Source organism: Sus scrofa, chromosome 2, assembly GCF_054392235.1.
Source record: "Sus scrofa isolate SSC_HxYL_T2T_F1_AM1 chromosome 2, Sscrofa_HxYL_maternal_Yorkshire_Landrace_v2.0, whole genome shotgun sequence".
NCBI lineage: Eukaryota > Metazoa > Chordata > Mammalia > Artiodactyla > Suidae > Sus > Sus scrofa.
The window spans coordinates 160,903,784-160,929,597 of NC_139384.1; the positions used below are offsets into that span (position 1 = coordinate 160,903,784).

At 54.8% G+C, this 25,814-nt stretch overlaps 4 protein-coding genes across 56 annotated transcripts in view; 2 read left to right on the forward strand and 2 right to left on the reverse strand.

The window, feature by feature from the left end:
- LOC106509605 (uncharacterized) overlaps window positions 1–322 on the reverse strand; it is a 126,443-nt gene extending 126,121 nt beyond the window's left edge. For 7 of the 9 annotated variants that reach the window (XR_014839098.1, XR_014839096.1, XR_014839103.1 and 4 more), the window contains exon 1: window positions 1–116. Coding sequence is in view for 2 of the 9 variants with exons in the window: in XM_085015062.1 (XP_084871188.1) it covers window positions 1–322 (322 nt within the window). In the remaining 7 variants the exon portion in view is untranslated. The other 2 variants (XM_085015062.1, XM_085015061.1) reach the window with 1 other exon arrangement.
- GRPEL2 (GrpE like 2, mitochondrial) lies at window positions 286–9,921 on the forward strand. 2 transcript variants are annotated; one of them, NM_001244870.2, is given in 5 exon segments: window positions 286–397; window positions 3,993–4,131; window positions 5,253–5,334; window positions 6,434–9,467; window positions 9,510–9,918. In NM_001244870.2, coding segments are annotated over 4 exon segments (663 nt in total). In that variant the 5' UTR covers window positions 286–320; the 3' UTR covers window positions 6,799–9,467; window positions 9,510–9,918.
- LOC146405831 (uncharacterized) overlaps window positions 3,017–25,814 on the reverse strand; it is a 26,543-nt gene continuing 3,745 nt past the window's right edge. The window contains exons 1-10 of one of the 41 annotated variants that reach the window (XR_014839105.1): window positions 25,071–25,313; window positions 21,565–21,735; window positions 20,768–20,939; window positions 20,576–20,669; window positions 18,294–19,830; window positions 17,606–17,725; window positions 15,983–16,259; window positions 14,306–14,408; window positions 8,579–10,482; window positions 6,433–7,658 (exon numbers count right to left, since the gene is read on the reverse strand). Coding sequence is in view for 3 of the 41 variants with exons in the window: in XM_085015071.1 (XP_084871197.1) it covers window positions 17,690–17,725; window positions 18,294–18,474; window positions 20,576–20,669; window positions 20,768–20,939; window positions 21,456–21,521 (549 nt within the window). In the remaining 38 variants the exon portion in view is untranslated. Of the gene's footprint in view, window positions 10,483–14,305; window positions 14,409–15,982; window positions 16,260–17,605; window positions 17,726–18,293; window positions 19,831–20,575; window positions 20,670–20,767; window positions 20,940–21,455; window positions 22,814–25,070; window positions 25,314–25,814 lie in introns of those variants that run through there. The other 40 variants (XR_014839131.1, XR_014839120.1, XR_014839107.1 and 37 more) reach the window with 40 other exon arrangements.
- The window catches only part of PCYOX1L (prenylcysteine oxidase 1 like), a 13,235-nt gene continuing 3,008 nt past the window's right edge, over window positions 15,588–25,814 (forward strand). Inside the window, exons 1-6 of one of the 4 annotated variants that reach the window (XR_014839095.1) lie at window positions 15,588–15,706; window positions 19,374–19,580; window positions 21,482–21,656; window positions 23,356–23,567; window positions 24,097–24,222; window positions 24,791–25,667. Coding sequence is in view for 2 of the 4 variants with exons in the window: in XM_003124085.5 (XP_003124133.3) it covers window positions 15,622–15,706; window positions 19,374–19,580; window positions 21,482–21,656; window positions 23,356–23,567; window positions 25,527–25,667 (820 nt within the window). In the remaining 2 variants the exon portion in view is untranslated. Of the gene's footprint in view, window positions 15,707–17,780; window positions 19,164–19,200; window positions 19,581–21,481; window positions 21,657–23,355; window positions 23,568–24,096; window positions 25,668–25,814 lie in introns of those variants that run through there. The other 3 variants (XR_014839094.1, XM_003124085.5, XM_085015060.1) reach the window with 3 other exon arrangements.

Genomic DNA, 25,814 nt, shown 5'->3' on the forward strand with positions numbered 1-25,814 from the left:
CTGTTCGCTGGGCGCCCCGCACGTGAGCGCCACGAGGGCACCGCGGCCACGCCTCCGTCCGCGCACACGCGGCGCCAGCCCGGAGCCTGCGCCCTTCGGGCCGGCGCCCACCCTCCGCGCCGAACACGCCCCGGAAGAGCTGCGTCGGGCCGGGGAGGCGGGGAGCGAGCCGCGCGGAGCCCCGGGCGCCGGAAGCGCAGGTTCCCCGCGGGCCCAGAGGCAGCCGCGCCCGCGGAGGCCGCCGGGAAGCGCGGCGGGAGCGAGCGCGGCCGGCCGCTCGGGGCCAGTGCGCGTGCGCGGCCTCCTCCCGCGCTGGGAACATGGCCGCGCGGTGCCTGTGGGCGGCCCGAGGGCGGGTGCGGCCCCTCCTGGCGGCGAGGGCCGTGTCCGACGGCAGGTAAGCGAGGCGGGCGGGCGGTGGAGGACGCGCGGCGATGCCGGACGAGCGGGCCGGAGGGGCGGTCGTGGGCCCGCCGAGCCCCTTGGCCGCCACGACCTGGCGCTCCCACCCGGCTTGCAGGGCGGGCCACGGCGGACGGCGGCCGCGCCTCCCGGGGCGGAGGGAGGGAGCCAGGTCGCGCCCTCGGGGTGGGAGCTCCTCGGCGAGACCGGGAGGGGCCGCCCCGCGCCTCCGCCCCGGCTCAGGGGTCTGCGGGTGGAGAGGGGCTCTCTCTGCGCCGAGTGACCTTGACGGCCGGTCGTTATCAGCGTGACCCCGACGGCCGGCGGCTGCCCGTTCCTCGCCTCACCTGTCGCTAAAGGAAGGACTCGGTCCTTCCGAACGGCCCTTCCACCCGCCCCCGGGAGCCTGCAGGCCCGCCTGCTGCCTCCATCCGCGGTGGCCGCGGGTCTTTGCGTCATTTATCGTGCTGGTCGCGGGACTCTGGTGGCTCTTTCTGTTCTCCCGTTTCCTTGGGGAAACAGTTTGGAAGAGCCGAGCAACGTCTGCAAACCTAAATGCTCGGGAAGGGGTGGAAGCCGCCCTGGAAATCAGTCAGGGCCCTAGAATGGTCCTTTGAGTGACCGGTGTTAGTTACTCCGGGACAGTTCCCCGTTGACAGTTTCTTTATGGGAAAGAAGAAAAGTTGCCAAGGGGGGGGATAAGGTAGGAGCTCTGAAGAATGGATGAAACTGCGGTGAAACCTGGGAATTCTGCATAACTGTCTGTCGCCTTTTATCTGAACACTCTTGATCCAGCACCCTGCTCAAGCACCTGGTTGAGAGCTTGAATTCTAGGTGAGAGGCTGTCGAACTTTTTTTTTTTTTTTTTTTTTTGGTCTTTTTGCTATTTCTTTGGGCCGCTCCCGCGGCACATGGAGGTTCCCAGGCTAGGGGTCGAATCGGAGCTGTAACCACCAGCCTACGCCAGAGCCACAGCAACGCAGGATCCGAGCCGCGTCAGCAACCTGCACCACAGCTCATGGAGACGCTGGATCCTTAACCCACTGAGCAAGGGCAGGGACCGAACCCACAACGTCATGGTTACTCCTCGGATTCGTTAACCACTGCGCCACAATGGGAACTCCCGAAGGTTTTTTTTTGAAGTCTTTTTTTGCAGTTTGTGGTGTAGGGAAGTAATCAGAAGAAAAATGGCTCCTCCTGATAAAATTCTCCCCCCACTCCTCCTGAAACAGTAGGAATTGAAGGAATCTGCTACAATTCCACCACCACCCCCTTTTTTAAAGGCTGCACCTGCAGCATATGGAAGTTCCTGGCTAGGGCTTGTCCACTCGGAGCTGCAGCTGCCAGCCTGTGCCACAGCTTGAGGCAACGTAGGATCCTTTAACCCACTGAGCCAGGCCAGGGGTCCGACTTGCATCCTCATGATATTAATTGGGTTCCTGACCGGCAGAGCCACAGTGGGAACTGCACAACTCCCATCTTTTTCAGGACGTGGACTTGGCCATTTTCTCTTTGAACTGGCCCTGGGGACATTGATCTACTTTCAGTTGGAGAAAAGCAGTCTGTTAGGAGTTTAGGGGGAAAGATTTCACCCCGTGTGATGTGCCCCAGATCTGTGGTGACCACGTTTTCTGAACTAAAAATGTGTAACCGTGTGTGATGACACCAGATCTAACAGCCGCACTCGGGACTGGAAGGGAAAAGTCGTCCTGCCCACAGCCTCTGTTAGTCCCGCTTCCATTTCTGGACGCAGACTCCTTTAACCCCTTTCCGCCTTCGCCTCTATTTCACTGCAGTGACCACTCTTCAGCATGTGCCAGTTTATATAAATAAACTATTTGTTTTAAAAAACCTTTTGCACTCACAGATTTCCTTGATGGTTTTACCTCAAACCAAATTAAGAAGACCCAGGAGGTATAATGAAAACATCCCCAGAGTTCCCGCTGTGGCGCAGTGGAAATGAACCTGACGGGCATCCATGAGGATGCGGGTTTGACCCCTGGCCTTGCTCAGTGGGTTAAGGATCCGGCATTGCCGTGAGCTATGGTGTAGGTTGCAGACGTGGCTCGGATCCCTCGTTACTGTGGCTCTGGTGTAGGCCGGAGGCTACAGCTGTGATTAGACCCCTAGCCTGAGACCTCCATATGCCTCGCATGCAGCCACTCAACAAAAAGAAACACAGACAGAAAATGTCCTTGAAGAAGAGGTGAGAACTGCTACAGTCCAAGGTCAACCAGCCAGCCCCTACTCTGAATTTTTTTTTTTTTTTTTTTTTTTTTGTCTTTTGTCTGTTGTTGTTGTTGCTATTTCTTGGGCTGCTCCCGCGGCATATGGAGGTTCCCAGGCTAGGGGTCGAATCGGAGCTGTAGCCACCGGCCTACGCCACAGCCACAGCAACGCGGGATCCAAGCCACGTCTGCAACCTACACCACAGCTCACGGCAACGCCGGATCGTTAACCCACTGAGCAAGGGCAGGTACGGAACCCGCAACCTCATGGTTCCTCGTCGGATTCGTTAACCCCTGCGCCACGACGGGAACTCCTGAATTGTTTATGTAAACTGAACTGTGTGCCAAACATTCTAGCTGTACACAATCTTAGATTACAAACGTAATTGAATACAAAGATCTGTTTTATTCACCTGTTTACATGTCACAGTCCACAACTTACAGTAAACGTTTTTGAAGTTTTAATTGACTCGATTCTCCACATAGGCGAGTTCCCAACTCATCTTCTCTTAGCGCACGTTCTCTTGCATAAAAGCCTTGTACGCAAGAGCTTGTGATCAAATAGGTGTTAGAATTATAGGCCTCATTTCAAGTCGAGGTGCCTTTACCGGGCGTAACTGTCCCCATCAATAAAGCGAAGGACCGAACCTGAATTGTACGGCCTTGCGCTTCTAGCTCCCACGAGTGCCCTGCTGGCTCTAGGTGTTACAATTTGATCTCCTCTTGCTGACTTGTACGTTCCTGCTTCCGGCTGCTGCTACTGCCTGATGCTCAGTGTCCCAGTTCAGAGACACTGAGCAAGTCGTAAGCCTCTCTGAGCTTCGGTTTTCTCGCTTCGAAAATAGGGGTGAGGGAGTTCCTGTTGTGGCGCAGTGGTTAACGAATCCGACTAGGAACCATGAGGTTGCGGGTTTGATCCCTGCCCTTGCTCAGTGGGTTAAGGATCCAGCATTGCCGTGAGCTGTGGTGTAGGTTGTAGATGCAGCTCGGATCCTGTGTTGCTGTGGCTCTGGCGTAGGCTGGTGGCTACAGCTCCGATTCGACCCCTAGCCTGGAAACCTCCATATGCCGTGGGAGCAGCCCAAGAAATGGCAAAAAGACAAAAAAAAAAAAAAGAAAGAAAGAAAATAGGGGTGAGAATACCGTTTCTCTCGCATGTCGTGCGATGAAAAGGTGATTTAAGTAAAACTCTGACAGCCGCGGCAGCGAGCAGGTACACGTGAGTCTTCTTGCTGTTCCCGAAACTGAAGGCGCTTCGTCCAGAGGGTCCATCTGGGGAGCCTTTCCGTCTCGGACCTCGGCTGCCGTTTTGGCCGCTCGGGATGGCCTTTCTCCATGAGGTGCCACCCCCTCCCGCTCCAGGGCACGGCCGCTGCCTTTCAGCACCGCCACCCAGAGGACGGCCGGCGAGGACTGCGGCTCTGAGGACCCGCCGCCGCGCACAGAGCGAGCCTTGAAGCTGAGAGCCGTTAAACTCGAGAAGGAAGTCCAGGACTTGACCGTGAGTAGACTGCGCGTCACCTGCGTTCCTGTCGTCTCGCTGGTTTCAACATCCCTGTAAGGGTTTTCAGTCGGCTGTTTAAACTGAGTTTCCTCTTGCTGGCTCTGGGGTCGGCAGGGTGGTCTGGTGCAGGTGCACACACACCGCTGACTGCACACGCGCGTCTCTCGTCACTTCCCTGCTGTGGCCCAGCCCTTCGCTGATGCTGTGGTAGCTTCGAAGGCAGCACCGTGCCTGGCATGAGGGAGACACTCAGCAAGCCTTTGTGGCACGAATGCGGTCGTGGATGCTAGTATCTGCCGTCAGACCACAGCTGGCTTACTGGGTCGTTGCTGGAGGGCAGGTAGATGTTGAGAAAGCTAAGCAAGCAGAGCAATTCCCAAGCAAGACCCCCGCCCGCCCCCGGAAGGGAAGGAGGTTGGAAGGTGTGTCTTTTGAGAGTAGTGAGGGGAGCAGGGAGGAGGAGGAGGAAAGAGGAAAGGGCGAGGGGGCTAGAGTCGTTGCCTTCGTTGCCTTCGCATCAGTATTTTCTCACTTGACTCTTGGTTGTCCTTGAGTTGAACAAAAGACAGTTGTAGGCGGCAGTGCTGGCTGACGGTGAAAAGGAAAGCTCTTTCTCAAGATAAGGGGCTTGAAAACAGCTGTGACTGTTCAGACCAGCACACCAACTGACAGCCTGTCGGAACTGCGTTAGAGTTCTACTCTGACTTGGAATTTGGGATAGCTGATCTGAGATTCCTGCACAAGTCCTAATTTTTTTTTTTTTTAAATAAAACTCATCCCGGAGTTCCCACGGTGCCTCAGAGCGTTAAGAACCTGACTAGTATCTATGAGGATGCGGGTTTGATCCCTGGCCTTGCTCAGTGGGTGAAGGATCTGGCATTGCCACAAGCTGCGGCATGGGTCACAGATGTGGCTCAGATCCCACGCTGCTGTGGCTGTGATGTGGGTTCAGCCCCAACCTGGGAACATCCATATACCACAAGTGTGACCCTTTAAAACAGAAACAAACAAAAAAAACTATGCCAAGGGTGAAATTTGTAAAGTAAGCAGAAAGTTTCTTTTTTTCACCAACAAAGCATTTGGTTTCTTGTCATCTTGGCTTTGCTTTCAATGCTCAGGTCAGGTACCAGAGAGCTGTAGCTGATGGCGAAAACATACGAAGGCGAACCCAGAGATGTGTGGAAGATGCCAAGATATTTGGTGAGAGGTTTATTCATAATAAAGGTATCTGTGAGCTTAAGGGCACTTGCTCGCCGTGCTGCACACTGCTTAGCAAAACACCCACGCCCTACCCTTCCTGGATCCCCACAGGCTCTCCTCTGGTCCTGCTGTCTTGGAATGTGGTCAAGTGAACCATTTGCTCAAATGACGCTTGCGTGTCTGTTCACCAAACCTCTGTGATTTTAGTTTTCAAGCCTCTGTGGTGAACATTCCAGTGCTTATACAGGCAGTTCTGTTTAACTCACTAATTAACAAGTGAGTCATGAAAATGTTCAGCGGCGAATCCAAAAAGCAGATACACAGGCCGTCAGAAATGCTGAAATTTGCTTCAGGCACGCAGAACTGGTCTATATGCATAGTGCGATGATCAGCAGTGTCCCCACCAATTTTCACAACTGCCGACAAAAGTCCTTTGCATCACCCTCAGCCGTCTCCGCTTGCTGCGGTGTGAGTCAAAGGCTCGGACCACTTGGAATCCGACAGCCCTGAAAGCTGTCCTGGGTCAAATCTGTTTTTGCAGTCGTGACATTGAATAAGCTTTTGGCCCATTTCCAAGCCTTTGAGAAATTTCTCCCCGAATGTAGCACGCCTCGTTCCGGATTTGCTCGTGACGATGCTAGCTGAGTAAGGGGTTCACGCATGAAGGGCACATGTGATGACTTTTGCTGTGCCTGCAGGTTTTGGTTTTGTTTTTTTGTTTTTTTTTTTCATTTTTTTTATTACTCCAATGAATTGATCACATCTGTAGTTGCATAATGATGATCACAATCTGGTTTCACCGGATTCCCATCCCACAGCCCAAGCACGCGCCTGCAGTTGCATGGCGTGCAGCGTTACAGGTTTTCCGTATTGGACTTTGCTTTGGTGCCTGAGAACCTTTCTGAACGCGGTGTGCAGTCTTACCTAGTTCTTGGCTCTGAACAGCTTCCCCACTTCCCAGAAAGCTTCCAGGTCCTACGTCTCCCAAGAGAAATGCTGGCCCCCCCCCTCCCGTGTGGGGCTCTTGGCGCGACCTGGGGTTCGCCCTCTCTGGGCCGGGATTTCCTACCAGCAGTGAGAATGTCTGGTCTCTCTGTAGGAATTCAGAGCTTCTGCAAGGACCTGGTGGAGGTGGCCGACCTTCTGGAGAAGACTGCGGGGTGTGCTTCTGAAGAGGCCGAGCCTGGGGACCAGAAGCTCGTTCTAGAGAAGATCTTCCGAGCGTTGTCGCTTCTGGAAGCAAAGCTGAAGAGTGTGTTTGCCAAACACGGCCTGGAGAAGATGACCCCCCTTGGTGCCCAGTACGACCCGCACGAGCACGAACTCATCTGTCACGTGCCCGCCGGTGCTGGGGTGCAGCCGGGCACCGTGGCACTGGTGAGGCAAGATGGCTACAAACTTCACGGCCGCACCATTAGACTCGCCCGGGTAGAAGTGGCCGTGGAGTCGCAGAGACGACTCTGAAGCTGCTCTCCCCGAGCACAGCCGCCTGGGATCCCTTTATTTATTTCCCGAGGTTTCTCTGGTACATGAGGTACTTCATGTGATCTGTTCTGGATTTAGTCATATTGGCTTTATTTCTAAGATACTCTCTTGATTTCATGTGACCTGTTTGGTCTCATCAGAAGTCTTGCCATTGGGCATTTGAACAGTGTGTGATAAGTGTTCCTGTGGCCTTATCAAAATATGTTTAAGAAAATTATCTTAAAATTGGTACTCGGATGACTTCCAATCCAAAATCTCTTCTAAAGGTGGAAATGAGTATATGTTTATGTACTTTCAACTAAACATTCCTTCGAAGGGTCCCTGTAGCAGGACCTGTATAGGGCCTTGTGTTTGTAGGAAGAGGCGATGGTGGGACTGGTTCATTATGTGGGTCCCGAAAGAGCAGGCTGCAGAGCTGGAGGAATTTAGATATTTGGGTTGATTTTTATGCACACAGATTTTCAGGAACTCCCCTTTTGATTTTATTTTCCTTTTAGCCATCTTTTGGCCTTGTAGTTCCTGCCAGGTAGACTTCAGAATATCCATACTCACTGGCCCTTTTCAACTCCCATTTGCAAAACTAAAGGCCCAGGCAAGACGTGGGGGGGATGCAACAAGAAATCAAACGTCCAGATCCCTTTGGAGCAAGTACGGCCAAGAAGCCCTGAGCTTGCTTGGCTGAGCTGTCGCCAGACCAGCTTCGGCCCTTCTGCTTCTATAATCATTTCGGGGAGATGGAGGCGGCCCAGCAGCTAAGGCCCTACATCCGTCTGTGTAGGTCCTTTGCCCCTGACTTCTCCTTAAATCCCCGGCCATTTGGTCAGATGTACTTTGTGGTCCTGCATGAGATTATGTGGAGAGGTGGTCGGGACAAAACCATTAGCTTCCCGTGATTTCTCATTGCCATTTCATGTGGTTCTGCTGGGTTTGGGAGGTGTTTTGCCTTGGGGGTTTTTTGGAGGGTTGGTATCACAATTCACTACCTCTCTGACACTGACAAGCTTTATTTCCTAGTTTTTGTATCTGTCTTATGTCTCGTGTGTAAACATCTAGCCTCCCTTTTATGTCTTGACCTCTTAGAGTTAATGAGCCTATGAATGTATGTTTTAGTTCAGACTTGGTATTGATTGTGTCCTGTAAAAGGTTATTCAATAACGAGTCAGTGAATGAATGACACATCAATCAGACATTAGACAGGAGGTCGTTAGGGATACTTTGAAGTTAGAAGCAGCGTTAATGACTGTATAATCTCACCCTTTGAGCTCTTCTAAAGTGTGAAAATAGTCTTTTTAGGACCAGACTCAGAGAAAAAAAATCTCTAGTAAATGAAATGTCAGTACGAATTTAAGAAACAACTAGATATTAACTTCAATCATTTAGGATTCAGAGTTCCCATTTGGCGCAGCGGAAACAAATCCGACTAGGAACTATGAGGTTGCGGGTTCGATCCCTGGCCTCGCTCAGTGGGTTAAGGATCGGTGTTGCTGTGAGCTGTGGTGTAGGTTGCAGACCTGGCTCAGATCCCTCGTTGCTGTGGCTGTGGCGTAGGCCGGCAGCTGGGAGCTCCAATTAGACCCCTAGCCTGGGAACCTCCATGTGCCGCGGGTGCGGCCCTAAAAAGCAAAAAAAAAAAAAAGATTCACAAGTTCTATAACAAACATGCAAATATGTCCCCAGCAGACAATTAAATGTGTTTAGGTGTCCGCATTACCCAGGGTTAGGTGTCAGTTAGTCACCCGTAAAGTAAGTAAATCTCTACCTGAACTTCGAGACCCTGCTCTGCGGAGTGGTGAAGGCTGCCCTCCCGGATGTCCTTGCTGGTTCTGGCGCACTGCACGGACGTGTCAACAAAGTCTGACCGGCTCCATCAGGTTGAGACACCTTAAAAGAACAAATACTTGCTTCTAAGAGGCACACAAAAGACGGGAGGTGAGATTTTAAAACCAGAACCTCTCTGGCACTCCACTGAGTGCGTTCTGTGACCATAGTGAGCAGTCCACATTCACGGTAGGAAGTTGTCTTTCTTTGCCTTCGTTCCTTTGATAGTGGCAAATGGTGACCCCCAAATTGAGCCCACTGTAATCTCCTGTGTGTTCTCGGGTTACTAGTTATTACGAGTGAGTGAGAAGAACCGCAACGTTGGGGATGCAATGTTCTAAGTACTTGAAGAGTTTTTAATATTCCTTCCAGCCTCCTATTTTAGCAAGCACATTAAAAATAATTTTAGATTCTTCTATTATTCAGTAGTTTTGCAGACTTAAAAGTATAATTTAGAAGATGGAGCTGCAACGGTGAGAATCTCAAAAAGCTGACGGGCTTGCAGGAGCCAGCGCAGCACAATAAAGCGAACGCCCTGCAGGCACTGACTCGGCACGACCGTCACTCACTCTGCTGAGCCCACTTCCCTGCCTGTGAAATGGTTTTAATTCTCAAGATATTGCAAAGATTAAGTGAAACGTGCCAACTGACTATTAGAGTAGGCCCTCAAATATTTTTTACGACATTTTATTATGCACATTGTTTTTCTGATGTTTTTATTATTACCTAAAGTCTAGGGGACGGAGAAGACTGGTTAAGTGGTACTTGACTTTAAAAAAAAAAAAAGGAACATAAGCTAATCAATCACAGTGAACTTTTTTTTTTCAGCTTGTGTGTGTGTGTGTGTGTGTGTGTGTGTGTGTGTGTGTGTGTGTGTGTGTGTGTGTGTGTGTGTGTGTGTTTTAACCATAACAGAGAAATCCTCATTTTTTTTGACTGGAGAAAAAAAATTGCTTTACTCTTCTTAATTATTTTCATCTTGATGGTAAAGTGAAAAGAGTATTATTTATTGGCTTGTAGATGGGCGTGCGAAGAAGTTTGGCTCATCTGAAGGGGGTCTTGGCGTTGGGTCCTTGGGTTCCACAAAGCTTTTACGGATTTTCCTCACTGCCATAAAGGGATCATTCTGTTCGATGCTGATATACATCATGTGGTGCTTTTTCATGGCAAAGGATTTGATCAGTGAAGAAAGATTCCTTGACACTAAAGCAAAATCAAGTAAGGAAAACTAAGGATGAAACAGAATCTTCAGAAACAGTTTCAATAAAACCTTAATTGAAATAACTGTGTCTCTTGCGTTTAGTGTCTCTGGTCCAGATTCACGTTGTGTGGTGACATGTCACGGTCACGTCACTGGCTGGCCTACTTTGCTGACGCTCAGTGGACGCGCCCAGTCTTGTCGGTTTCCCACCTCCGCAGGTCCGGACTCCTGTGCCGCCTTCTTCTCCAGCACGGCCTCAGTTTCTTGTGCTGGCTGCTTAGTTCTCGTTGTTTTTCCTGCTTTAATCTTTTCACTTGAGCTGCAGAACTTCTGGCCGTCCTCTCAGCCAGATGACTGGCACATGGCCCTCTGCTTCCATGTGTGCTTCCTGACCGTGGCCTGGCCTTGTCTTTGCCTCTGCTTTCCCACGGGCATCCACATACCCAGCCTCCTGGCTAAGTACGTGCCCCTCTGGAACCAGCCTCCCCTGTAGCTTTGGCCTTGCATCGTCACTCTTCCAGTCTTGGCTCCATCATCCGTGTTCCCAGTGGTCCTTGGTAAGTATGTTGTTCCTATCCACGCAGACGCTGCCCACGTTCTCAAGTGCACTAGAGGTTTTAAAACATGGCTCCAGTTACCTGAATCTGAACCAAGAGAACAGAGTGGAAGTCACACTGCCAGTTTCCTGACCCAGACTTTCTTTGGATGCTCACTCTTGGTACCCAGCCATCAAACCAAAGAACAAGCTCAAGCAGCCTGTGCAGCGGATCTGAAGGCCATGGCTGAGCTTTGAGCTGACACCCAGCACCATCCTGCCAGCCACCTTGTGAGCCGCTTTTCAAAGTGGACTCGCCAGCCCCCAGGGCAGCAGCCCCACCTGACGTCACATGGAGCAGAAATGAGCTGATCTCACCGAGCTCTGCCCCAGATGCAGATTTGCAGGCAAAATGACTTACTTTTGGAGTTCCCAATGTGGCTCAATGGTAGCAAACCCGACTGGTATCCACAAAGATGTGGGTTCGATCCCTGGCCCCACCCAGTGAGTTAAGGATCTGGCATTGCCGTGAGCTGCAATGTAGCTCACAGATGTGGTTCGGATCACGTGTTGCCATGGCTGTGGCGTAGGCCGGCAGCTGCACCTCTGACTGGACCCCTAGCCGAGGAACCCGTAAGCCACAGGTGCAGCCCTAAAAAAGAAAGAAAAAAAAGAGAAAAAGATGGTCACTTTTAGCCACTAAGCTCTGGGGCGGTTTGTTACGCAGCAAAAACTGATGGTCTCGTCCCCTCACTCCCAGTCTCCCTACTCGTTGGTTTACACCTCAGCCACCAGAATTGTGCATCTTGCTTTTTTTTTTTTGCCACACCAGTGGCTGCAGAAGTTCACAGCCAAGGATCGAACCTGCACTACAGCAGTGACAAGGCCAGATCCTTCACCCACTGTGCTACAAGGCAACTCCTTGAGCAGCTTTTCTGAACTAGTCCTACAACTCTGATTCGCGTCATTGATGTGTTGTAGGATTGGAAGAATTTCCTAACAGGAGAAAACACAGCTCTAGAATCTAGAGTCACTGAAGACTCTAAGAGTAAAGCAGAGTCAAGGTGAGTTTTAAAGTTAACCTGATGTGACCCTATTTAAAAAAAAAAAACACATGAAATACATTGTTAGCACGTAAGAGAACACGGTACAAAGTAATCAATGAGGCGTTCCCATCATGGCTCAGCAGTAAAGAACCCGACCGGTATCCCTCAGCAGTAAAGAACCCGACGCTGGGGTTAAGGATCCAGCGTCACCGTGAGCAGACTCATTTCAGATTCTGAGTTGCTGGGGCTGTGGTGTAGGCCAACAGCCGTAGCTCCGATTGGATCCCTAGCCTGGGAACTTCAGATATGCCATGGGCGTGGCCCTAAAAAAAAAAGACAAAGTGATCAATGAATGCTTCTTTTAAAAGAAAATTTAACATACACAATAAGACATAACACATCAACAAAGGAAAAGACAAAAACCACATGATTATCTCAAAGGTGCAGAAAAAGCATTGGATAAAATTCAACATCCATTCATGATAAAAACTCACTGAAGTGGATATGAAGAATATATCTCAACATGACAAAAGCTATTTATGACAAACCTACAGCCCATATAATACTCAGTGGTGAAACACCTTCCCACTAAAATCTGGAACAAGACAAGGATGCCCACTCGCTACTTCTATTCAATGTAGTGTTGCAAGTCCTAGTCACAGCATTCAGACAAGAAAAAGAAAAGGCATCCAGATTGGAAGGGAAGAGGTAAAACTGTCATTACAGGCAGATGATGTGATACTATATATAGAGAAAACCCTAAGGACTCCACACAAAAACTACTAGAGCTGATAAATTTAGCAATGTAGCAGGATACAAGAATAACATACAGAAATCAATTGCATTTCTTGACACTAACAAATACCAGAAATGGAATCTAAAAACAAACCTACAAAAAAAAAAAAACTTTAAAAATCACATCAAAAAAATAAAATACTTAGGAATAAACTTGACCAAGGAGGTGAAAGACTTATATACTGAGAACCATAAAATATTAATAAAAGAAACTCAAAATAATTCAAAGAAATGGAAAGACATCCCACGTTCCTGGATTCGAAGAATTGATATTGTTAAAATGGCCATACTACCCAAAGCAATCTACAGATTTAATGCAATTCCCATCAAATTACTCATGATACTTGTCACAAAACTAGAACAATCCTAAAACTTGTATGGAAGCAGAACTGCCAAAGCAATCCTGAGGAAAAAGAGTAAAGCAAGAGCCATAACCCTCTCAGACCTCAGACAATACTACAAAGCTACAGTAATCAAAATGGCATGGTATTGGCATAAAAACAGACATGGATTAATAGAACAGAACAGAGAAGCCCAAATAAACCCATGCCCCTACAGTCACTCTTCAGCAAAGGAAGAAAGACTATACAATGGGGAAAAATACCCTCTTCTGCAAGCTTTTGCACAGCAAAGGAAACCATAAGCAAAATGAAAATACCACCTATGGGATGCGAGAAAATATGCACAAATGATGCAACAGACAAGGGCTTAATTTCCAAAATATACAAACGGCTCATGCAACTCAACAACCAAAGAACAAACATCCAATCAGAAAATGGGCAAAAAAATCCAAATGGACATCTCTCCAAAGAAGACATACAGATGGCCAACAGGCACATGGAAAGACGCTCAGCCTCAATAATCATTAGAGAAATGCGTATCAAAATGACAGTGAGGTACTACCTCGCACCTGGTCAGAACGGCCATCATTAAGAAATAATAACAAATAAATGCTGGAGAGAGTGTGGAGAAATGGGAACCCACTATGGAAAACAGTACAGGAGTTCCCGTCGTGGCGCAGTGGTTAACGAATCCGACTAGGAACCATGAGGTTGCGGGTTCGGTCCCTGCCCTTGCTCAGTGGGTTGACGATCCGGCGTTGCCGTGAGCTGTGGGGTAGGTCACAGACGCGGCTCGGATCCCGTGTTGCTGTGGCTCTGGCGTAGGCCGGTGGCTACAGCTCCGATTCAACCCCTAGCCTGGGAACCTCCATATGCCGCGGGAGCGGCCCAAGAAATAGCAACAACAACAACAAAAGACAAAAAAAAAAAAAAAACAGTACAAAGCTTCCTCAAAAAACTAAAAGTAGACCAACTATATGCTGCAGCAATACCACTCTTTTTTTTTTTTTTTTTTTTTTTGTCTTTTTGCCATTTCTTGGGCCACTCCTGTGGCATATGGAGGTTCCCAGGCTAGGGGTCGAATCAGAGCTGTAGCCAGCAGCCTACGCCAGAGCCACAGCAACGCCAGATCCAAGCCGCGTCTGCAACCTATAGCACAGCTCACGGCAACACCGGTTCCTTAACCCGTTGAGCAAGGCCAGGGAACAAACCTGCAACCTCGTGGTTCCTAGTGGATTCGTTAACCCCTGAGCTACGACGGGAACTCCAGCAATACCACTCTTGAGCATCTATCTAGAGAAAACTATAATTCAAAAAGATACATGCACCCCCATGTTCACTGCAGCACTAATCGTAACAGCCAAGCCACAGAAACAACCTAAATGTCCATTAACAGATGACCAGATAAAGATGTGGTACATACATTCAATGGAATACTACTCAGCCATAAAAAAGAACAAAATAATGCCATTTGCAGCAATATGAATGGAATTATCTAAATGATATCACTTATACATGGAATCTAAAATGTGACACAAAGGAACTTTTATGAAACAGAAACCGACTCACAGACATAGAGAACACATTTGTGGTTGCCAAGGGGGAGGGGAGGTGGCAGAGGGATGCAGTAGGAGTTTGGGGTTTGCAGATGCAAACTATCATATACAGAATGGATAAACAACAAGGTCCCACTACACAGCACAAGGCACCATGTCCACTATTCTCTGATAAACCATAATGGAAAGCATACATAGGAGTTTCCTGATGGCTCAGCAGGTTCAGCATCCAGTGTTGCCACTGTTGTGACCCTCGTTACTGCTCTAGGGTGGGTTGAATCCTTGGCCCAGGAACTTCTGCATGCCATGGGTGGGGCCAGAAAGGAAGAAAGAAAAAAATACATTTTTTAGAAGAATGTATATATATGTATAACTGAATCACGTTGCTTTACAGCAGGAATTAACATTGTAAATCAAATATATTTCAATTAAAAATAAAAGATGAGGGAATATCCTGAGTCTTTGGAAAGGCACTTAAAGTCTTTGGAAACATGTTAATATTCTAACACAAATACTGCCAAAATGACTTTCTAATATGAGAGAGGCATGTTTATTCCACTACCTTTACCAGTAATCCAACCAGGCCCTCACAAAGCTCGTTGGGATCTCGGTGCTGTGCCTGCCTGTTTACTCTTCTCTGAGTCCCTCTGTTTCTTCTCTTAGCCACCATCTGACTGACGAAAGATGAATATTCCTTATTTTATACTGAAACTCATTCCCAATTTTATTTTCTGGTGGAGGAAATCCGTCACCTCTAGCCACAGCAAGCGGCTCGTGTTGTCTTAAAGGGTTAATATGGGAGTTTATCCCTTCCTACTCCCTGTCCCCGCAACTGCCACCACCACCACCAGCAGAAGAGAGTGGATAATGAAACCCCTACATTTTTTTTTTTTAAGTAAAAGTCAGAGACATAAACTGCCAGTCCACGCAGCAACTGTAACAGCAGCCTCTGGCCTTGATGCAGCATATATGCATGGCCTAGTGTCTAACCACCCCGGCTGCGTGATTGGTCAGCAATTTCCAGCACTTGCCAACACTGCCCAGTGATTCCAGGTCCTTTATCTCACGTGACTGTCACAACCACTACAAAAGCAGAGCAGGGACACTGAGATACAGAGGAGAAACGTTAGAGAGCGAGTAAGCCTCAGAGGGTGGATTTGAACCGAGCCGGTGGAGGCTTCGGTCCTTTCTCTGCCACCAGCTCCCTCCCGCCCCCGCCCGCTGGGCCCCGGTCCTGATGCTGAGCCACGGAAGGCCGCGCACCTCAGCCAATGAGGAAAGCGCATCCAGGAGGCGGGCCGGGGAGGCTGCCAATGACAGGGCCTCCCCCCAGAGAGATGCGGCGGAGGCGGGCCTCGTGCTGGAGAGGGACGGCCGCTTGTCCAATGAGAGGCGGCGACCCGCGAGGCTGGACGCGGCACAGCCAGTGGGGCACCGGGGCGGGGCACGGAGCGCAGAGCCAGCCCGCCAGTGCCCGAGCCGCGGCGTGCTGCTCTCGTCGCTGCCCGCCATGGCCCGTGCCGCCCGGCTCCTGCCCGCGCTGGCCGCGCTCCTCGCCGCCGCCGCTACAGGCGATGCCCGGCCCAGCAAAATCGGTGCGGGGAGGAGCGGGGGGGTGGGGCCCGATCCGGGGAGGGCCGGAGGGAAGGGGGCTGGCAGCCGGGGGCAGCTGGGTGGGGGAAGGGGAAGGCAGCTGGGCGAGGGAGGGGTCCTCGGGAGGGGAGCCGCGGGGAGAAGAGCCGAGGCCCTGCAGCCCGGCGAGGAGGGGGACCGCAAGAGGCACGGTGCCCATAAGGGCGACGGCCTGGGCTTGGGGCCAGGGCTACCTGGGGCGGAAAAGAGGCTTGAGCAGGCCTGGCCACTCATCTTACCGGAAAGTCCAGGAGCACTGAGCATGGGCTGTGGACCTGGCTCTTTGCCAGGTGCCCCCAGGAACGAGACTCTGGCCTGTCTGGATGCTGTGAACCATCCATACTGAGGGTCACGGAGTAGCAGGCGCAGTGCCCCAGAGTCCCCGTCTGCACAATTCCAGGAAGTTAGTGCTCGACCGTGCATCTGGAGGGGGCACTTCGTCCAGTCTCTGCGGCTCTGGGAGGGCTTCCTAGAAGGACCGGCTCAGCCAGAACCTCGCGGGGGTAGGAGGCAGTCCTAGGGGAGACAGAACCCACCGTAAGGCCTCTGGGGAGCGACCTGCTGAATGACAAAGCGGGGGATTTTTAACAGCAGTCTTTTCCTTTATGTCCCCTTTTTCAACATTTGCTTATGGAAGTTTTCCAACGTAGACGAGAGGTGACAGAATTACATAGTGATCACCTGTGCCCCCACCACCTAGGTCCGCTGTTAAGAGGCTGCTGCTATATCGGCTTTGTCACGTACCACCCCACGGCCATCAAGCCAGCCTGCACTTTAATGCATTTCAAAGTAAATGCAGACATCAGGACTTTTGCTAAATACTGCGTGTATATTGCTCACCAGCATTCCGTACTGTTTACAGCTTTTTCCTTCATAACATTTGTCATTTTAATTCTGCGTGGCTCAAAGATCAAGTCCTGTGTGTAGAAAATCCCCGTAGGCAGAGCCGCTGGGCTCCTAGCGTGGGAGGAGAGTCCCTGCTCTGCTCGGCCGGCCTCCACGCAGCCCAGCTGGCACGGAGGGCTGTGCGGTGGGACCACCCCCGGCGTGGTGGGGCGAGGGCAGTGTGCAGGCCTCTTAGATTACCAAAGCACAGCTCAGGCCGTAAAGGGGTAAACCAGGCTGGGACTGGCCATTTAGTGTTCAGAGGAAAGGGGGTCCTGAGCGGGCCGAGCGAGGAGGCCGACTCTGAGCCAGGCTCGGAGGAGGAGGAGCGGGGGGGCAGTATCCGCAGGTGCAGGGCAACGGCGGCAGAGCGGGACGCTTCCCACTGACCACTGAGGCAGGGGCAGGGCCTCCCCACAGCTCTACTGCAGACCCTGGTGCCTGCCTTACTCCAGCAGGCCCCCCTTCACCCCAGGGGTCTTCAGGGCGGGGTGCTCGCCAGTGCCAAGGTGCCCTGTAGCTTTCTGTGTTGTCCTCGGCCCTCAGACAAGAGCCCCTGTCCATCCTTGGTGGTGAGGACTCCCCCACAAGGGGAAGGAGGAGCTTCCTGCTCAGACGGCTTGGCCCTCCGACTCCTGCATGATCAAATCCCAACCCCTCGTTGTGGCCCTGGGCCCTTGAAACTCGCCCCCGCGGTTCCACACGGCCCCTCTGGGTGCTGTTCCTACAGAGGATGTGCTTCAGCACACGGGCCGAGCCAGCTGTCCTCCAGGGTCCCGGCCAACCTGGCTTCTCTTGTGAAGCCTGGGGCCCAAGCCCGCGGGCAGAATTCACTGCTCCTTCCTCTGGGGCCCCTGGTTGCACTGGGTGACGCACTGTCACAGCTGACTGACATGAGTCTGCGGCCCTTCCCCTGCCGGTGCTCAGGGAGGCAGAAGCCCTCTGTCCGATGCATCCCATGTCTCAGGACATCTTACCAGAGACCAGAGAGCCGGTGTCAGGTCGAGGGCATCGAATGAGCCAGTTCTCCATGAGGTGGGGCCTTCAGCTTCCCTGTGGCCCTAGGGCAGCTTCCAGGCCCTGTGACAGCAGTTTCTCTGGAGAAAAAAATGGGTAACTTGGGGCTTTGTTGAAGGGGGGGGGCGGGGCGGGGAGCATGTTGGTTTAAAAGGCCAAGGGCCTCCTGGGAAGTGGTTCTGTGAACACTGAGAGGAAGGCAGTGGTTTATTCCTTCAAGATGCAACAGCTAGAGAGCTCCCTGCCTGCCGGGATCTGGGGACACAGTCACCTGGCCAGAGTCCTTAAACGGACCACCTGAGGACAGTGGGCAGTGGACCAGGCCTGTGCCGTGATTCCACCCAGGAGGGACCCTTGCCTGTCTCAGGGGTCAGGCAAGCCAGCCACAAAGGACAGGCAAGGGTCAGAGAGGCAGCTGGGCCAAGGGTGACAGTTCAGGGCCAAGGGAGCAGCACGGACCAAGGAATGGGGGTCGGGGAACAAAGGTCGTGCTTCGTGGCCCAGAGCTCGGGACAGAGCAGGAGGGCTGGGCGCGGAGGAGGAAAGGAACGAGCAGGGCCCAGATCCCAAGAACCGTGGATCCGGGCCCACCCGACACGAACTGGGAGGCTCTGGGCCCAACGTGGGTCCGGTCAGGCCACATCTCACCAGAAGTATCTCGTTCCCCCGGTGGGGGCCGGTTACTAGACTCTCGAGTGAAGGGACGCCGTGTCTTGGATCCTCGGGGGGCCGTCTGACTCGGGAGCTTCTCAGCTGCTTCCTGTCCTCTCGGTGCGCGTTAGCGGTTGGCACCTGTCTGGACAGCGGTTCCGGGCAGCATCTCAGAGCCCTGTCCGATGACACGCTTTTCTCAGTGACTCAGATGAGAGTATCGGTGGAGAAGGTGGACAAGCCTCTGAACCAAGTTTGCAAAGAACAGGAGGGCAGACGGCGTCGCGATGACAGTGAACGGGGCAGGACTCACGAGGGCATTAATAAGGCTGAAACTGCGCGGCCAGGCCCAGCGTGGCCTCCGTGGTCGGGGCAGCCCTCCCCGGGGGGCAGCCCTCCCTGGGGGGCACCGCAGACACGGCAAAACAGATGTGGAGGTGACGCACGTGCCAGGTGGCAGGTCGGACGAGGCCACGGCCTGCCTGGCGTCCTCAGAGGACGATTTGAGGCTGTGCTTACCGTATCCATCGCAGCCGCGCTCACCTCGGCCTGGCACGGAGGCAGCCACAGACCGTGCGCTGGAGCAAGGGTGTGGCTGTATTCCAAGAAAACTTGGCTGGCAAACCAGGCATCTGCCTCAGTTTGGCCGCTGGGCTGTGGGTTTGCCAACCCCCGGATTAGGAAGTGGATTCCTGGTGCCCGTCCCCCACCCGGTTTTCCCCCGTTCAGAGGGAGGTGAGATACGGACAAAGGGATGAGTGGGTACAAGATGAAACTGGTGCTTGCAGGCGAAGCATCCTGAGTTCCGAGATTCCTTCCCGTCCTGCTGCTGCTAACTGGTCTTTTTCTTTATAAGGGTCATCGTAGGTGGCAGTTTTCGGGTTGCCCTCTGCTCTCTGTTAAGGTGGCAGTTTTCGGGTTGCCCTCTGCTCTCTGTTAAGGTGGCAGTTTTCGGGTTGCCCTCTGCTCTCTGTTAATAGCTTTACCACGAACGAGCGTGCAGCTCAGATTTCCTTTCTGAGGTGCTGTGACCCGTCTCACACCCACCGCTCTGTCTCTCCCCGCGCCTGCCGACAGCCGTGGTGGGAGCCGGAGTCGGGGGCTCGGCCGTGGCCCATTTCCTCCAGCAGCACTTTGGCCCCCGGGTGCAGATCGACGTGTTTGAGAAGGGGACTGTGGGCGGCCGCCTGGCCACCATCTCGGTCAACAAGCAGCACTACGAGAGCGGGGCTGCCTCCCTCCACTCCCTGAGCCTCCACATGCAGGACTTCGTCAAGCAGCTGGGTGAGTGCGCCGGCCGCGCCTGGGGCTGGGGTCTCGGGCAGGCCGCCATCCGGCCCTTCCCAGATAGCGTGACTCGGGTCAAGGCCAGAAAGCCGTGCCGCCCAAGCTCCTCATCTTACAGATGGAGCAGCCGAGTCCGGAGGGGAAGGCCCTTGCCTGAGGTCACACGGTGAGTCAGTTCCGGAGCCCGGGTTACAGCTCAGCTTGGGCTCCCAGGCCAGGCTCTTTCCCTTCAGGTTGCTGCTCCATCCTAATCGTCAGAATCAGAAAGGCACCTGCACCCTCCTAGGTGGTTCAGAGGCACGACCCCGAATCCTCCCTACCAGCCTGCAAGGCGAGTGCTGTTCCCCTCCCCAGAAAACCGAGGCTCAGAAAGCGTGTACACCTCGTCTGAGGCCCTGCAGCTAGCGAGTGAGAGCCGAGATGCGGCCCCAGCGGCCCTCTCAGGTGCGCGCACGCACGCACGCGCGCACACACACACACACATGCACACACAGTTGGATGCAGACCTTCCGCTTCACTCACACACACACACACACACACACTGTTGGATGCAGACCTTCCGCCTCACTCACACACACACACACACACACACACACACACACACACACACAGTTGGATGCAGACCTTCCGCTTCACTCACACACACACACACACACACACACACACTGTTTGATGCAGACCTTCCGCTTCACTCACACACACACACACACACACGCACACACAGTTGGATGCAGACCTTCCACTTCACACACACACACACACTGTTGGATGCAGACCTTCCGCTTCACTCACACACACACACACACACACGCACACACAGTTGGATGCAGACCTTCCGCTTCCCACAAGGGATCCCGCAGGTGCACTCACAGATGCGCGGGGTGGCAGGCAGATGGGGTCACTCATTACAGCATCGTTTATAACAGCAAAAGCGTGAAAATATCCTCACTGCCCACCCGCCGGGATCTGAGATTAAAGAAAGTGTTACGTACAGAACAGACTTTGGAGCAGCCAGGGTGCGGACGTCCTGTGGGCGCAGGTACAGCACAATCTCTGAGACGCGCGTCAGGAGGTTCAGAGCAGCGTCTACAATACATAGTGGTCGGGGAGGAGTCACTCAGAGGCGTGTCCCTGACTGTAAGTGTTTGCACAAAATAGCTCTGGAGGGATGCTGAAGGAATTACTTCCTAGCTGCCTCTGGGGAGGGGGACCTGGTGACTCCGGGATGGGAGCTGTGAGCCTCCACGTGGCCTCTGTGCCCAGGTCAGCCATTCCAACACGAGCCCTGGGGCCGTCTGCCCCTGGACGGTCCAGGACGATGGCTGAAGTTCCCTTGTTCTTGGCTGAGTGGATCCCCTGTTAGAAAAACAAAATGTGACCCGGTTCCTTAAATGTCCTGTCTTTGTTGACTCACCAGGCCAGGTATCTTCCCAGCGTATTGTCTGCTGTTCTTTATTTCTTTTTTTTTTTTTTTTGTCTTTTTGTCTTTTCTAGGGCCGCTCCTTCGGCATATGGAGGTTCCCAGGCTAGGGGTCGAATCGGAGCTGTAGCCACTGGCCTACGCCAGAGCCACAGCAACGCAGGATCCAAGCCGCGTCTGCAACCTACACCACAGCTCACGGCAACGCCGGATCCGTAACCCACTGAGCGAGGCCAGGGATCGAACCCGCAACGTCATGGTTCCTGCTAGGATTCGTTAACCCCTGAGCCACGACGGGAACTCCTGTCTGCTGTTCTTGAACATGCAGCACAGGTGCACACACTGCTGTGTTCATCTCCCCCCACGGAGCCAGTCCCAGGGCACCCTTCGGGGAGGCCCCGAACGGAAGCTTCACGCATCGCCGGGTCCCCTGGTGGCCCTGGGAAGGGGACCTGAGGGCCTTGTCCTGTCTCGGCAGGGCTGCGGCACCGGCGAGAGGTGGGAGGCAGGAGTGCCATCTTCAACGGGGAGAGCCTGGTGCTGGAGGAGACCGACTGGTACCTGCTGAACCTCTTCCGCCTCTGGTGGCACTACGGCATCAGCTTCCTGAGGCTGCAGCTGTGGGTGGAGGAGGTCATGGAGAAGTTCATGAGGTAGGGCTGGGCGGAGCCGGCGGGGGGCATCCCGGGGCGAGAGGAGGAGGGGTGCCCAAGGCACCGGCTGGACTGTACCCTGGTGGGAAGGAAAGGGTACTGCGGGGTCAGAACCCAGCACAATCCCGCCCAGCATCAGGAAGGTACTTCCTTGGCGCAGCAGTGGTTGGCCTCTGGGGTGGCCCCACCAGCATCCTCTTGCCCTTGGCTACCCTGGCCCACGGAAGCGTGGGTTGCAAGGTCAGCCACCTACAAGGACCACCTCGGGGCGGGATGAGTGAAGCACTTACGGGGAAGGGATGGAGAGGGGGCAGGGCCCTGCAGAGCCAGGCCCCGTCTGAAGGGGCAGCCAGCTGTCTGCTCCAGCCACCTGCCGGCCACACCTGGCTAGATCGTCCAGTGCTGCAGCAGAAGCTGGAAATCCGGAGTTACAGGTGAAATCTCTGTTCCTCAAGGGAGGCAACCAATTCAACTCATAAGGCAAAGGAAACTCATCCGCAGGCCACAGGCGGCCTGTGGGCCACCGTTGACTGTCTCTGCTGTCCCCCAGACCCCTCCAGAACACACACCGTTCTTTCCCACCGTCTCTCTTCCTTGGGTCCGGCCCCCTCCCCGTCACCTCCAGATAACAAGGACAAGCGGGCTGGTGTCACTGTGTTCACGCTGCCTTCTCCACTCGGCAGGCTGGCACCCAGCTCTCCCCTGAAGTCCCTCCTGGAGGCTCCCTGTGTCCTGGCCCCGACACAGGCTCCAGCGTCGGGCGCTCAGGCAGGGCCTCCCGTGCTGGACGCCTCCGCGTTCCCGCTCTGACCGCGCTTTGCGTGGCGCGTCCTCCCATTCTCTCTGCGTCCCCCGACGTGAGTCTTTCCTCCTTCTCTTCTGAGGTTTTCCTCTCGTGTCAGCTTTACCCAAACTCTCCCTTTGGCAGGTCACCTCTGCCACCAGCCCCGGTTTCCCCTGAAGCTTCCGACTCACGAAGCGGTTACTTTGTTTCTGTTTTTTGGTCACACCTGTGGCACGCGGAAGTTCCCAGCAGCAACCCGAGCCACGCAGTGACAACGCCAGGCCCTTAACCCGCTGTGGCACGAGAGCGCCCTGGGCAGACGGTTTCGAACTGCTTCCTGGACGCCCCTGTCTGGGTGTCCCGTCTGTCACCCAACTCCACACACTCACAGCTGCCCAGAGGCAGCGTGTCAAAGACCATCCATCCGACAGCCATCTGTGACGACTCCAGGCAAATGCCAGTCCCTGGGGTTGGGGCAGGTGGGGGGAGCAAGAGGGGGTGAGCGGGAGTCCTAGCAGACTGAGCCAGAGGGAGGGACGGGCTAGGCTGGCAGAGAGAGTGACGACTTTGGCCCAAGGCAGCTGCCATCGGGCCCACCGTGGTCCTAGAAGCCAGGGCAGAATGAAGCTGCTACAGCAGGGGGCGGGTGTCAGCGGGGCGGTGGCACGGCCCCCTCTGGGACATCAGGCAGGGAGTGGCTCGAGGGGTGACACGGTGGTCAGTCAGCTGAGCCTCGAGGTAAAGCCGGGTCTGGGGGTCCTTTCCTCCGAGCCTTCCCCTAGGCGGGCAGGCCCTCCACAGCCCGTGACCAGGCCAGAGGCGCATAACCAGCCTCCCCTCCCGCCCGGCGAGGCCCGGCCGCAGGTAGGAGCTGAACGGCCTCTGCACAAGGGCCCTGGCTCCGTGTGTCTCCAGGATCTACAAGTACCAGGCCCACGGCTACGCCTTCTCGGGCGTGGAGGAGCTGCTCTACTCCCTGGGGGAGGCCGCCTTCATCAACATGAGCCGGCGCTCCGTGGCCGAGTCCCTGCTCCGGGTGGGCGTCAGCCAGCGCTTCATCGACGACGTCGTCTCGGCCGTCCTGCGGGCCAGCTACGGCCAGTCGGCAGCGATGCCCGCCTTTGCCGGTGAGCCGCCAGCCCCCGGGCTGCCCCCGTCCTTCCGCAGCCCCTGCGACAACCCCCCGTCTACCGGCCTCAGCGCGGCTGCCCGCGCAGCGCACCACAACCCCGATTCTGGCCTCCGGCCTCCAGTTTCCGAGCTGGCAGCAGATGGTGAGAGCGAGCTTCAGGCTCACGTCCAGGGTGCCTTGGCCACTCTTGCTGGAGTCGGGTTAAGGCCTCTGGGCCCCTGGCTGACCACCTATTAGAGCAGCTAACGTCCCCAGCTCATCCCTGGGCCAGTGGGCACATGCACGGGCCACCCTCCAGCACAGGCCACAGGTCTGCCCCGAGGCGGGGTGCTGCTCTTGGCCTTGAAAGAGGTGGGAGGAGGTTATGGGGGAGAGGCCTTGCGGCCGAGGCACCGGGCGGGCACTCGCTGGCCTGCAGAGCCGGCCCTTCTCTTCCCCTCCCTTGTGGGGCGCAGCCCGTCTCGAGGCTTGACATTCCACGCGCCTGGCCCCCAAATGTGACGTCTAGCTGGCCCCTTCTGCAGAGCTGCAGGCTCGCGTGTCGGCACTGGAAGTGCTAACGGGTGGCTGGGGCTCAGCGCGTCCAAACCTGCGTTTCTGACCTTCCTTCCCCTGGAGCCTGCCCCTCCCAGCATCTCCCGGCTTGGCTGGTAATGACTCCCCTTGTCACTGGGGCCAGAACTTGAGTCACTTCTTTCTCTCACCTCCTTTGAGTCGAGCGCCCGGAAAGCCCATCGGCTTCAGAGCCCACACACACCCAGCACCTCCTGGTCCGAGCTCCCAGCCACCCTCGCCTGCGTCACTGCAGGTCTCCTACCAGGCCCCCGCCCCGCCCCAGGCTGTGCCCACACGCCAGCCAGACGGTCCTCTTCCAACAAAAGGCAGGCTCGTCAGAGGAGTCTGCTCTCCTTGAAATAAAACCAAAGTCCTTCCAGCGACTGTCGGGGCCCCACCACCTCCGGCTCGCTCACCCAGCCCAGCCCCTCCGCCTCCTCGCCCGTCGTGTTCCAGTCCCACCTCTGTGCGGCCACCCCGGTGCCTGAAGCATTCTTCCCAGAGACGCCCTCTGGGTAAACTCTTGCTCCCCCCCAGTCTTTGTGACGATGTTGCCTCATCACGGAGGCCGGGCCCCCTCCTGTCCCGACAGGCCCCGTCCCCAGGCCCTGCGGCTGACCTCTTCCCGGAGGCCGAAGCGACCTGTCTCTCTCCTCCCACTAGAACACAGGCTTCCCAGAGGACTCTGTGTCCCGTTTACTGACGAACCCTCACGACGGCGCCATCACCCCATCACGGGCCCTCAGCCTTCCCCCCACCCCCCGAAGAAAGGAATGCAAACGTGTGTGATTAACAAGCGCCTTCCACACGCCCAGGGCACCGCTCCACTGGCCCTTGGCACGGCCACCCCCTTCCCACCCCCGAGGCCCTGCCTGGGGTCCCCTCAGAGAGGCCACCCTGCTCACGCTTCCGCCACCGTGTGTGGCCTTCAGGACGTCCTCACCTGCCGCAGGCCACCCACTTCACGTGCAGGACTGGACGTGTGCAGACTGCGCCTCTGTCCCCACGCTCCTGCCACTGCCAGAGAAAGCCCACACCGACAGCCAGCACGCCCCAGCCTTGCAGCCCGCGGCAGCCGCCAACCTCCCCCGTGTCTGGGTCTGCCCGTGGCGGGCGGTCTGCGTCAACAGACTCACGCTGTCTGGGCTCTTGCACTGGCTCTTGCACGGAGCATTGGGTTTTTACTTCTTAACACTGTGAATCTGTTGTATTTATTTGTTGTGTCGGTGCCCCGTGACGGGGTGGGAAGGACGTCTTGGCCTGTGAGCGAGGCCGGGGAGGGTGGAGCCGAGAACCCGCCAGCCAGCCCCGCTTCCCTCTGCCAAGGAGCCAAGTCACCGGCCAGCCCCCTGCCCTCGGCCTGAGGGCCACGTCCTCAGCCAGCCCTCTCTCTGCCTAGGAGCCATGTCACTGGCAGGGGCGCAGGGCAGCCTGTGGTCAGTGGAGGGCGGCAACAAGCTGGTCTGCTCCGGGCTGCTGAAGCTCACCAAGGCCAACGTGATCCACGCCACGGTCACCTCTGTGACCCTGCAGCAGACAGGTGAGTCGACAGGGCGGGGCCGGGGCCACGCCGTTCCTGGACGGCGAACACGCCCACATTCTCTGTGCCCGAACCCTGGTCTGCGACCTCCCGGGGTGGCTCCGTAGAGCCAGTGGGAAGCCCAGCACTGACACCAGAGGGCACTGT